At 40.6% G+C, this 13,798-nt stretch overlaps 1 protein-coding gene across 1 annotated transcript; it reads right to left on the minus strand.

Annotated features, from left to right (window-relative positions):
* Positions 1 to 7,995: 7,995 nt before the first annotated feature.
* On the minus strand, positions 7,996 to 9,123 carry LOC121650544 (trace amine-associated receptor 13c-like). The gene is made up of 2 exons (XM_042002099.1): positions 8,951 to 9,123; positions 7,996 to 8,800 (listed from the first exon to the last, which is right to left on the minus strand). Exons 1-2 carry the CDS (start codon positions 9,121 to 9,123, stop codon positions 7,996 to 7,998), a joined length of 978 nt encoding a protein of 325 aa, XP_041858033.1.
* Between the last annotated feature and the right edge of the window lie 4,675 nt (positions 9,124 to 13,798).

A 13,798-nucleotide genomic window follows, 5' to 3' on the forward strand; every position in this document is an offset into this window, starting at 1 on the left:
AGTGGCACCATCTCCGTTCACTGCAATGGTTCAGTTTTTTCACAGCAATGGCGGCGTATGGAGCCCCTCAAAAGTTCCCGGAAGTTAGCAAAAGCTAAGCGACGGTCAATGTATTTCAATGGAGCAGATTGTCGGAGCTACACTTCTTCAAGGTAAGATGTTTTAATAGTCATATTTCCATATCAGTTGTGCATCGAAATCAACTTGACAGGAGTAAATAAATATGTTGACGGATTGTCATGTCTAGATTAATATATTTAGAGATTATAAACCGATAAAAGTTTATGCTAGCACACTGATAGCAACAGATGCCACAGGCTGATGAATGTAAATTCTGTTCGTCAATATAAATTGATCCAACGCCGTTGATAGCGAGGTTAATGTGTAGGGAGAGCGATAGTAGTTACATTTTTATTTAATCTTAATGTATTTATAAGGCTGTGGAATTATGGACAAAGATATGAAGATGAATACACAGTATTAGATAGCACAATACTCTTAGTATATATGTTTACAATCTTTGCAACTATAAAACCTAACCTGTTAAATGTAACAAACATGTTAACCTTAAGAACTTAACAAAATATACATATACAAAATAAGTGGCTGATTGTATTTGAGTGCATTTGCTGCACTAGACAGCACTCAGCACTCTCCCAGTGTGCAGGATGAGAGCAGAGAAGCAGAGAGATGCTTAAGGGAAGTATATCACTCTTCCCTCGTGCAGCATTGTCCTGAAGAACTTTCAGCAGTTCTGGGGTAGCCTGACGTTAACTGGGATACTGTTCTTCTTCACCTTCCTGGTTTGGCCACTTTTAAGTGTTGTTTCCTGTCTTTTTTTCTACATTCTGCAACCTCAACCATATAAATCTCCCTGTGATGTGTTCTCTGTATTTAATTTAAAAATATTAAACTTCCCAATGATATGGTCTTTGAAAATGTGTAAATGCATTGTTTTAATATGATTACCTCACACATTTTTTTTGTTTTCACAGTCCCTGATGGTGGTCAAATGTATCCTGCTGACTTTGGCCATCCATATTTTCCTTCTGTCCCTGTCTTTGGGGAAGCCATACATACGCACGCCTTTCTCTGAGCGATTGGAGCATCCCCATGCAGCACAGCATACCATGGTGAAGACTGTATTCAAGGATAGCAGAGAAAAGAAATGGCTAGACATGCTGATCTAGTCGAGTTTTATGCTATTGTAAAGGAATTCTTTTAGGTATTAAATGCATTTCGAAAACAAAGGGTGTTTGTCGGATTTATTATGTGTATATATAGGGAGTAAGTCTTGGGATAGTTAACAAATAGTGATAGAAAGCCATGTATTTTCCATGAATTGAAATCAAAATTTTATTTATTTGCCATGGATTTTCTGTAAGAACACATTATATTGTGAGTCCAGACTTGTGTAGTTATCAGTCTGCCTCAGTCAAAATAAGTCTTAAGACTTAAAAGCAATTCACACAAGTAGATACTAATAAGTAAGAATAGATAACCCATTTATTTGAAATGAATTGGGATCTAAATTTTATTTATTGGATATAGTTTTCCTGTAAGAACAGTTATCATTATGCTGTGAGCCTAGATTTATTGTGTAGTCACTTGGTAAATCATTGTCGTCACCTGTTGGTATGTCTCAGTCTGAAAGATAAAGTTTAAAAAAACAGAAAATATTACGATTTACATTGCTGTTGATGTCATACAGGTTTAGTAAACTTAACATGATTCATATCAATGAACACAACTATAAAAATATTGCAAAGCAAAGCCTTCATTGATCATTATTTACCTATTATCGTAGTTTTCTTATTATTTTGTATGGGCTGCCAAGCACTTCCTGGAACTTTTGGAGGCTACATGGACCACATGATCGGCAAGCGTTTTGAGCTTCCGGTGGCGCCACTCTCTCTCTAGAGGCACTCTAACTCACACCATGCACCTTGGACACACACACACACACACATGCACACACACGCACACACACATCCATATGTGGACTCAAGTTGTATAACTGTATGTGACACACCGTCATATTGCACAACTAGAACAAAAACTGCCAGATGCATTTCATATTTTTTTTTTTCATTCTATAATAATTTTACATTGTATTCTTGTTGCATTTTTACTGTAACTTGTAGGCCTTAATGGTTCCAACTTTGAAGCTGCTGAAACTGTGAATTTCTCTGGTGTCCAGGGTGCACCCTGCCTCTCACCTGTTGAAATGCTGCAATAGGCTCCAGCTTACCTGCGACCAGTAATGGACTAAGCTGTAAAGATAATGTATGTATGTATGTATGTCTGTATGTCTGTATGTCTGTATATATGTATGAATGAATGAATGAATGAATGAATGAATGTTTTAACTCCAGTGTTTTCCTCTTAATAATAAATCTTGAATAGCACTTTTAAAAAACCAAGTTTACAAAGTGCTGAACAGCACACAGCAAAGTAAGGTAAAAAAAATCAGCAATGAAAAGATACATGCACGAGTACATTTTGAAAATAACTAAAGTCAATAAAAATGTTATAAAAAAGCCAGTCGATAAAAATGTGTTTTAAGAAGTGACTTAAAAGATGATACTGATGGTGCCAGCCATATCAGGCAGGTCGTTCCAGAGTCGAGGGGCTCGGACTGAAAAAGCTCGTCAACTCTGGTCTTGAATTTCAACCCTGGCAAAGCTAAAAGGGACCTGTCTGAGGATCTAAGGCTGCAGGGAGGCTCGTAGGGTGTCAGTAACGCTGTAATGCCTGCTTGGGTGCCAAACCTAAACAAGCTTCAAAAGTAATCAGTAAAACTTTACCGGAGAGGAAGGAGTTGCAGTAGTGAAGTCTGGAGAAAATGAATGCATTGATAACTTCTTCGAAATCGGGCCAGGAGAGGACAGGTTTGATTTTACTGATGGTGCGGAGGTGAAGGAAACAGGACTGGGTGACTTTTTTGATGTGAAGATGAAAATTAAGATTTTAATCAAATATGACACCTAGGTTTCTGGCAGAGGGGGTGATGTTAGAAGAGAGAGGACCGAGACTGTCTTCAATATGGGCAGTGGAGTGAGGAGGGTTGATTAAGATAATTTCAGATTTAGAACTGTTGAGTTGTAGAAAGTTTTGTGCCATCCAACTGTTCACATCATTGAAACACTTTAACACAGCAGCTAGGCTTCCAGTGTCCCCTGGTCTCAGCGGGAGGTATATCTGTGTGTCGTCTGCATAATAGTGGAAGGACATGTTATGGCGGGCTATAATGTGTCCTAGGGGGAGCATATAAATAGAAAACAAAATGGGACCTAGAATAGAACCTTGCGCTACACCACAGGCAATGGGGGCAGAGGAGGAAGTAAAATTACCTGTGGTGACCGCAAAGGTTCTATCTAAAAGATAAGAATAAAACCAATCAAGTGCAGTGTCTGTGATGCCAACCCAGGTTTTAAGATGATCAATTAAAATAGCGTGTTTAACGGTATCAAATGCAGCACTCAAATCTAAAAGAATTAAAATGATGCTCTCTCCTCTATCAGAGGCTAAAAGAAGCTCATTAGAGACTTTGAGGAGAACTGTTTCAGTGCTGTGTAGTGCTTTAAAACCAGACTGAAATTTCTCAAAGATGTCATTTCCATTTATAAAACCTAAAATCTGATTAGAAACAACTGTCTCTAAAACTTTGGATAAAAAAGGAAGCTTTGAGATCGGTCTAAAGTTGTTAAAATCATGAATGCTTAAATTAGGCTTTTTTAAAAGAGGCTGGATCACAGCATGTTTAAAACAGGAGGGGACAACACCTTCTGACAAGGATAGGTTAATGATGGATAAAATGCTGGGCCCAACTGTGCTAAAAACATCTTTGAGGAATTTGGTGGGTATGACATCAAGACTGCACATGGTTGTTTTCATGTGAGATAAAACATCAGCTAAAGAGGAGATAAAGGAGTAAAATTAGTAAAACAAATTCTCTTCTTACAGTAATGGTGTGACTCGGAGCAACTATTTGATTTCTTATGTCATTGACCTTTTTAACAAAGTGATTTAAAAACAGTTCACACGGTTCTGTAGATGCATCATTAAAATGACAGGGCTTAGGGTTGCTGATTGAGTCTAAAACCTTAAATAAAACTCTAGGATTGGATTGATTTTTTTGTAATAATGTTAGAATAAAAAGCTGTCCTCGCTTCTTTGACTGCATGTTGATAGGATTTAAGACTTTCTTTCCATGTGAGATAAAATACATTTAGCCTGGACTTTTTCCATCTTCTCTCATTTTGCCTGCAAATCCTCTTTAACAATTGGGTGTGTTCATTGAGCCAGGGTTGGGAAATTAAGTTAGGCTTTCTCTCTTTAAAAGGAGCAACAATATTTAAAATAGAGTTTGAGGTTTGATAAAAAGAAGAGACCAGCTCTACCAGGCTAAAATCTGTGTTAAGAGCAGTCGAGGAAGCTGGGGTAAAAAGTTGAGAAAACCTAGAGGCAGAAGAGGAGTTAAAAACACAAGATCAGAAAGGTAAACCCTGGGAAACAGACTTTGGAGATAAAATAACATTAAATAAAACGGCTTTGTGATCAGACACACAGATATCCTTAGTTGAAAAATTGCCCTTAGAGTGAGTGGGAAAGTGAACTGCTTGCGTTAAATTAAAGGAGTCAATAATTTCAATAAAATCAGAAGTAAAAGAGTGAGAGAGGCAACAGACGTGAATATTAAAATCACCAAGAATCAACACTTTGTTGTAGAGGTCCATACACTGGGTCTATAAATATCTAAAACAAACACAGGCTCTTTACACGATATGATAAAACACAGATTCTCAAATGAGATAAAACAGTTGTAGAGACCAGGAGTACATTTAAAGTTGTTCTTAAAAATGGCAGCAACCCCCCCCCTTCTTTTTCGGACAGTCTTGGTTGATGAAGGAATGAGTAGTCAGGGGGGGTTGCTTCAATGAGTGGTGTGCAGTCTCCTTGAGTTAGCCAGGTCTCTGTTAAAATCAAAACATCCAAGTAATTGCTAGTAATAAAATCGTGGCAAATGAATGTTTTGTTGTTGATGGATCTGATATTTAAAAGACCAAAGTTTATTGGAGTGGAACGGGGAGCAGGGGGGTGACGAGGGAAAGAGAGGAATGGTGATAAGGCCGGGAGGAGAAGGTTCTCTGGGGATGAACTGCCTGTAAGGGTGCAGGTTGGTGATGACAGTGATCCTGTGTTGAAGAGGGATGCATGGGGAACTGGGTTGAGGGGGTACCAATGAGGGGGGAGGGGGTGAAGTGGGAGCAGAGGGGGTTTCAAGTCAATTTTGTTTATGAGTCTGAACTGCATGGATGATGTTGTAAGTTAAAAACCGGTTCCCTAGTGGACTGAGATGGAGACCATCCGCCCTGAAAAAGGCTGAACGAGTCCAGAAAAAATTAAAGTTGTCAATAAAACCAAAGTTGTAAGTAGAGGAGGTGTGCTGGAGCCATGAGTGGAGCGATAAAATCCTGCTAAAATGACCGATCGCACGACCCAGCGTGGGAATCAGACCAGAGATAAAAACAGACTTGCCACAAGCTCATAAAAACTCAAAGAGGTCCTTAAACTCTAACTTTGTAATTTCAGACTCTTGACGTGCAGTCTCATTAGTCCCTACATGGATAATCACCCTGTTGATAGTGGGGGCCGCTGCCTGCAGCAGCCCCGGTAGTTTGTCCTGCAAATTGCGCACAGTAGCTCCAGGAAAACAGCAAGTGGAGGCATTAAAAAAATCTACAGTACCGTATTATGGAGACACCCACTAGAAGTGTTGTGGGTGAGAATAGGGGCCGAGGCGGAGGGGAGAGATGCTGCGACGAGTCCGAGGATCGAGACAGTGGAGGCGAGGAAGGTGGCTGCTAGACGGCTGTGGCGTCCTGTACAGAGCTCCCAAGGCCGGTGGCAGCGATGATGGTGTGGGTCAGAGCAGGGGACCGTTGTATAGAGGGGCCAGCGACCGCGGTGTTGGCGGAGCTAACGGGAGGGCTCCTTGCTGTATCAGAGCGAGAAAACCCTCCAGAGTGCCTAATGACAGCCTCCTTTAACAGTCTGCGGCGAGAGGAGGAAGCCGCTGCCCGAGCTGGGTCCTACTGCCTCGGTCCGCCGGTTTGCATTGTCAGGGAACCACTGGCCCGCTGTGGTGGGGATGGGCTCAGCGTGCCGGCCACGGATGCCACCTGGGTGCTGTCGGTCTGGGATGGAGGGCTCAGATCCTTTGTCTCAGGCTCAGGAACAGCAAGACAAGCCGAGGCTTCATCCATCATGGTGGCAAAACGGTTGGAGAGGCTCAAACCTTCCCAGCTCTTTCCTTTCCCACGGACCACCACGTCAGCCCAGTTAGGCAGGATGATGGTAGGGGACAAGAAAGAGGGTCCCATACAACAGTGTCCTGGAGTGTAGTGACCATAGGTAATGTGCTGCGATTGTTTAAAGGCTATGTCGATGACTTGTGAGAGAAGGGTGTCTTTCTGTCTGAGTTCATCTGAGAGCCGTTTGATGTCCTCTTTTAAGTCTGCAATAGTTTTATTTGTTTTCAGGCGGTAGATTTGTTCCTCGGTATGCATGGCGGCTAAAAACAAGCAGGCTAGCAAGCTAGCGAAACGATCAACTGGGTTGGCAATCAGCGCTTGACAGTCTGGTTTAAGACGTACAGACCCAAAAGAAAGCCACAACGCAATAAAGTTCACTCGGACAGGTAAATCCAGCACAAAAAACACAGTAAAACGTATTAAAAACGTGATGTTTTTGACTTATTAAAAACAGACCTAACCGGCTACAAACAAACAGTGTTCGCCATCTTGGACAGCCTTGGCTGTCAGGTACAGGAATGTGAGTGAGGAAGGAGGGTTAGGTGCTCTTGGGGATTCTCCACGCCGATCGTTTTGCTCCGTCTGGGGGTTTTTGCAACGGTGATCACCCTTGTCTGGGTGGCTCAGGCCCTGCACTGAAGCCTTATGGCTGTGATGTGGGCCCCGGTCTGCCCTGATCGGGGTGGTTGCCATGGCAGCGACCTCTGTAGGACATGGGTGTCCTGGTGTGGTTGGATGCCCATGATATTGTTTCCATCAAACCAGATGTTTATCACTCCCCCACACACAAATAATTAACTGCAGCAAACATTTAATAAAATTTGACTAAAAGTTGTATAAATTTCCAATCCATTTTTCATGTTTTACACTTTATTTATTATCTACAGAACAGCAGAAAGTAAAACAGACCAAACAAATTAACCTTTTTATTACATTTTCTTACCATAGCAGCTTTAATCACATATTTTAAACATAATACATTTAGTTTCTTTATTCAGATTGTTCCATAAACTGACCGAAACTCCAACACTTTTGTTCTGAATCTTGGTTTAATAACTATCTCATCTTCTTTTAAATGATCATTTCTTTGTCTTTATTCAAGTCTATTTTTTTGGAAATTGATGGGTAAACATTTTCTTTGAGTTTTATAAATTAGCTTTAGGACGTTGTAATTAACTGGATCATTAAAGTTGATAAATGTACACTTAGAAATAATGGACTGGATGGATATTTCTATCTGCTTCTTGTTATTTCAAGGAATTCTTCAAATCAAATCAAATCAGATCAAACTTTATTTATAAAGCACTTTTCATGTCACAGGCAACACATAGTGCTTTACGTGATTAAAAACATTCATGCATATAACATACATCAAAGTAGAATTACATTACAGTAAAAACACTCATTAAAATATTTCACACAGTTGCACGCACACACATGTATACACACACACCAAGCTGCCACTGCATGTGAGAGCGAGAGGCAGACAATGTTCAGTGTTTGATGTTGGACCTCAACTAAACTTTTGAGGGGCCATAAACTTAAATAAGAAAGAATTATTATGGATTTGGATTCCATCTCTTATTCACACACACACATACCTTTGTCCGATGTAGATCCACCCTGCTCTGTTATATAATTGTTGGTAAGACTACCACAACTCCACAGTATCTCTACACTACAGTATATTGGTCTCTCGGGATCCAGGCTGCAGGACCTGCAGAGTGACAATGAGTTTAATTGCTTTTCTGAACCAGGGGTAAAACAGAGCATAGATCAGTGGGTTTAGACAAGAGTTAAAATAAAACAGAAAGGCAAAAAATGTTGCAACTGTATGATTCACCATGTTAAGAGAATACCAGTAATATGGGCATAAACATGATAAATATACAATGACAAGAATACCAAGAGTCCTGGCTGCTTTCAGCTCAGATTTCTTTGATAAAGTCCCTGCATGGTGGACTGTAACAGCTGTAATGTGAGAGCGCATGGCACGAGCCTGAGACACAGCCACCACAAATACTCTCATATACAGAACTATGATCACAGTAACTGGAAATATGAAGGTCAAAATTGTATCAACAGTGACTGTAATATAGTTGTATTTAGGCACACATTCTCCAAAGCAGGAATTACCCGAGCCTGGTTGAATCAGCTCATCTCTCACGTAGAAAATACTGTAAACAAAAGACCAAAGCCAACAAAGACAAACACAGTATTTGGCTCTTGTTAAAGTGATTATTTTGGAGTAATGCAGAGGGTAACAAATAGCCATGTAGCGGTCAGCTGATATAATAACAATTGTGCTGACTGAAGTAGTGAGAGTTTGACAGTCCAGATACCAAAATAAAGCACACATGATATCCCCAAAAATCCAGCAGAATGTGGATCTAAAGATTTCTCCTGGCATCAACACAAGACCTACAAGAAAGTCAGAAACGGCCAGAGAGAGGAGGAGGATGTTAGTAGGTGTGTGAAGCTGCCTGGAAGGAGACAGAGAAACATTAATTATCAAAAAATTATTTAAAAAATATCTGCAATTAAAATTTTACATAATCAAATTATGTCAATATAACCATGTAACATTATTCATATACTTAAAGTTTAGATTCTACTTAGAAGTTAATCTCTACCTGAAGTGGGAGACTGAGATGATGACGAGCAAGTTAATGGCTATGGTGGTCAGAGAGATGAAGAACAGCAAGAGATTCAGGAGCACAGTTTCAGACCAGTGACGTGTCGGCTTCCTGCAGGACATGTTGAATAGTTGTGGAAAGCAGAGTTCAGCTCTGTCCTGGAGCTCCATCATCAGACAGCTGCAGCTCCAGCAGCTCTCTGACCTAAACTCTGTCCTAAAGCTGATTTATCTTTTCCAACCGTCCCTCCTCTCTCCACCTTTACTCTCTGTAGAACACTGTCATCACTCTTACCTCACTTTACACAACTTTTTGTTGTCTTAGAAACCAATTAATTTATTTCCACCTCTCAGTTATGACTATGTCTCTGCAGGGAAATACCTACTGGTATATTACACAGTATAAATAAATAAAGATTCATGAAAGAAACAATATATGTAATAAGATAACTCTATAAACTCATATTATAACCATAGTATGTCAGAGGGGGTTTTGGGAATAATTAAGAAATAAAAAACTTTCACCTTCAACAATAAAGTTGCAGCCTTATAAATTTGGTACCATGTGACAGAAAGATCTGTTTGTGTCTTGTGTTGCTCTTTTACTTTCTGGTTAGAGAGCCAATCATGTTTCAGCACCAGATAGTACCTGGCAATGTGCATTCAATAGAACAGATAGAATTCAATTTGTTTGGAGTAATATGAATGCACATTCAACCCCTGGTGTGAATGAGAGAATCAAATTTTGGACCACTTGGTTTCACTTGCCTTGTGAATTCAAACAGATCAAGCAGTAACAACCAATATCAATTGAGATGATCTGCTATATCGTTAGTTAAAGTTTCCCTGCATTTTCTAAATAAGATGGGGTAGACTTGGTATTTCCTCTCAATAGATATTCCATCATTTTTTTCTATTGTGTTTAATTTCAATCCTTCTTTTTTCATAACAGTTTCTTTTTCTCCTTGTTTTGTTTGGTAACAAAAGTTTTTAATTTGCAATATATTTGCCAATCTGATTTAAGACTTGATGAAATTGCTGTTGATTTTGCTTGATTTCTTTCCATCAAATGTTCTTTTGGTCCCTCATCCAACCATGGGCTGTTGATGTTTTAACCATAAACTTCTTTAATGATGGATGATGATCTACTGTCATAAAAATTTCATTAAAATCCTGAAATGGTTGTAGTGGATCACCTTTGACTATTTAGCATCTTTAACATCTTCATATGTGGCCTGATTAAAACTCTGAAATGATCTTTTACTTTGGGACCAGGCTCAGGGACTTTCGTCTTCCTCACAATTGCAGTGAGATTATGGTTGCTGGAATTATTTGCATGGATATTGAGTTAGAGCAAAGTTCTGGTGTATTTATAAACATATACAGATAGCTTAGCATACAGTTAGCATAATACAGTTAGCTACTCGAGTGCCATCACTCTAAACAAACTCATTGGTTTATTTATGACCTGTGATAGTCCACAAGCTGCAGGTGCACTCCTCAGTTTCATTTTCTTTGAGGACAAGGAATTCCAGTCTATGTTTAAATCACCCATAAAACATACTTCGCCCTGGTAAGGCAGCAGGTCCGGACAAGGTGTGCCTGAGATTACTCAAGGCCTGTGCTGCTGAGCTGGGGGACCCCCTCCAGCGGGTCTTCAACATGAGCATCAGTCTGGGGAAAGTTCCAACCCTGTGGAAGACATCCTGTCCCGTCCCAGTCCCCAAGAAGCCACACGCGAGTCAACCAGAAGACTTCAGGCCGGTGGCTCTAACATCACATGTGATGAAGACCCTGGAACGGCTGATGCTCCACCACCTCAGACCCCAGGTTCAACACCCCCAGGACCCCCTGCAGTTTGCCTACCAGGCAAAGGTGGGGGTGGATGACGCCATCCTGTACCTCCTTCACCGGGCACACACTCACTTGGACAATGGCAGCGGCGCTGTGAGGGTCATGTTCTTCGACTTCTCCAGCGCCTTCAACACCATCCAGCCCACTCTTCTGAGAGACAAGCTGCATAACATGGGAGCGGACTCACATCTGGTCTCCTGGATTGTGGACTACCTCTCAGAGAGACCACAGTACGTTAGGCTGGGTGGCTGCACATCTGACACTGTGGTCAGCAGCACCGGAGCACCACAGGGCACTGTGCTCTCCCCTGTCCTGTTCACAATCTACACATCAGACTTCCAGTATGAGTCTGAGCTCTGCCACATGCAGAAGTACTCGGACGACACTGCCATAGTTGGATGTATTAAGGATGGACAGGAGGAGGAGTACAGGAGTTTGGTGGAAGACTTTGTTGGCTGGTGCAGGGTGAACCACCTGAAGCTGAACACTTCCAAAACCAAGGAGCTGGTGGTGGACTTCAGGAGGAACAGATCAGACCTGAGGCCCGTCTCCATAGAGGGTGTGGAGGTGGAGTCGGTCAGTTCATATAAGTACCTGGGACTGCAGCTGGATGACAGACTGGACTGGTCAGAGACCATCAACGCCATCCACAAGAATGAACAGAGCCGTCTGTACTTTCTAAGGAGGCTGAGGTCCTTCAACATCTGCAAGAAACTGCTGCTGATGTTCTACCAGACTGTGGTGGCCAGTGTCCTTTTCTATGCTGTGGTGTGTTGGGGAGGCAGCATAAAGAAAAGGGACGCAGCACGGCTGGACAGAGTGATCCGAAGGGCAGGATCTGTGGTGGGCACAGAGCTGGACTCTTTGGTCTCAGTGGCAGAAAAAAGGACCTTGGACAAGATCCTGACCATCCTGGACTCCTCCTCTCACCCTCTGCACAGAACTCTGAGCAGGCAGAGGAGTGTGTTCAGCCCCAGACTACTGTCCCTGACCTGCTCCACCAACAGACTCAAAAACCCTTTCGTACCCCGGGCCATCCGGCTGTACAACATCTCGCTGAGGGCCCAGGGGTCACAACCACTACCATAGTCTGAATAGTTTTTATGGACATGTGCCTTTTTCTCATTTGGAAGCACACTTGCTCTTATCCCATTCTGTAAACACTGTCTCAGCAGTTTTTGCACATCCTGCACTTTTTCACTCATTCACCTTGTTTGGCTACCACCGTCAACATATGTACATACTTGATCACCTGTACAGTATATATGTACATAGACCATAATAATGGTCTTCTTTATCTGCCGTTGCCTCTATTTAATTTTAAATTAGTCTAGGTATGCTTAAGTACTAACCCCTAATGTCAAGTACTAACCTTTGATGTATGTATATGCTACTGGATGCTTGAATTTCCCTCGGGATCAATAAAGTATCTATCTATCTATCTATCTATCTACTGACATTATCCATCAATCCACAAATTATGTCTAAATACCAAGTGCAATATATGTATATATATATATATATATATATATATATATATATATATATATATATATATATATGTATGTGTGTGTGTGTGTGTGTGTGTGTGTGTGTGTGTGTTACACATAGACTCCAGGGAGACAAGGGCGTGTTAACAAGGTTTTATTTACAGAATAGTACTTAGCAGATAAACATACTGGTACCGGTACTGAGGTGCTGGTGTATAAGAGGACTGGGAAGTTAATGGGACACAGGTGTAACTGGTTGGCTTGATGATTATGAGCAGATCAGGACCAGGTGAGGAAGATCAGGGGACTGGAGATGGAGCAGTGGCATGACAGGTTGTGACATATATATATATTTATATATATATATATATATATATATATATATATATATATATATTCAATTTGATTAATTCAGTTTTGGAGCAACATCAATTACAGTTAGCATTTTTTTTTTTAAATAAAAAAAATGCATGCACTCATATACACGTCCAGGACACTGTGTAAATTTTATTGATGAATTTTCTGAATTATTGTCAGTTATCTCTACTGATTTTAACCATTTCATCTTAACTGGGGATTTTAACATTCACATAGATAACATGACGGATGGTAATGTCAAGGAATTTTGTTCCATATTGGACATGTTTGGTTTGTGGCAACATGTTAAACAACCGACCCACATTCGAGGTCACATTCTGGACCTGGTTATTTCAAAGGGTGTTGATATTTCTTCTGTTGCGGTCACTGACTTGGCCTTGTCTGACCATTTTTGTATTTTGTTTGATTTACTGATCACTCAGAATGTTCAACCAACCTGCTTCTCCGTTAGGAAGAGGTACATTAATGAAAGAACAAGTGCTAAGTTTGTGGAGGCCATAGCTATGTTACCAACAACCAGTGCAGAGTCAGTTGATGGACTCCTGGATAATTTCAATCTGAAAATCTTGAATGTAATGGATGCTGTTGCACCGATAAGAATCAAGAGCAACTTGAGCAAACAGAAAACACCATGGAGAAACACCACTGTGGTTACCGGCCTAAAAAGAGAATGCAGAAAAACTGAGCGGAAATGGCGGAAAAATAAACTTCAAATTTACTATGAGCTGTACAAACAAAGCCTGCGTAACTATAACAATGAGTTGTGCAAGGCCAGAGAGCTGCATTTATCTGAAATGATTAACAGGAATGTCAACAATTCTCGCACTCTGTTTGCTATGATTGAAAAACTTACAAATCCTCCTAAACAGATAAGCCCAGAGCTCCTTTCCACTGAGAAATGCAACCAATTTGCAAACTTTTTTAGCCAAAAAATTAAAACAATTAGGCAAAATATTAATTCCACACAGTCAAACAAGAAAATTAGTCTGTGTCTAAAACCCGGAAATAATTCTGATGTCATGTCACAATTTAAAATGGTGAATTTAAAAGTCCTACAAGAAACAGTTTGGCATTTGAAATCAACAACATGCACTCTGGACATGATACCATCCGACTTTTTAAAA

Source organism: Melanotaenia boesemani, chromosome 12 (genome assembly GCF_017639745.1).
Source record: "Melanotaenia boesemani isolate fMelBoe1 chromosome 12, fMelBoe1.pri, whole genome shotgun sequence".
Taxonomy (NCBI): Eukaryota; Metazoa; Chordata; class Actinopteri; order Atheriniformes; family Melanotaeniidae; genus Melanotaenia; species Melanotaenia boesemani.

Bases quoted from the DNA above. Each gene is read 5' to 3' on its own strand.
- LOC121650544 (XM_042002099.1), bottom strand. From the start codon at position 9,123: ATGGAGCTCCAGGACAGAGCTGAACTCTGCTTTCCACAACTATTCAAC. The intron at 8,801-8,950 runs GTAGAGATTAAC...GTCTCCTTCCAG, and splicing joins ATCTCAGTCTCCCACTTCAG to GCAGCTTCACACACCTACTA.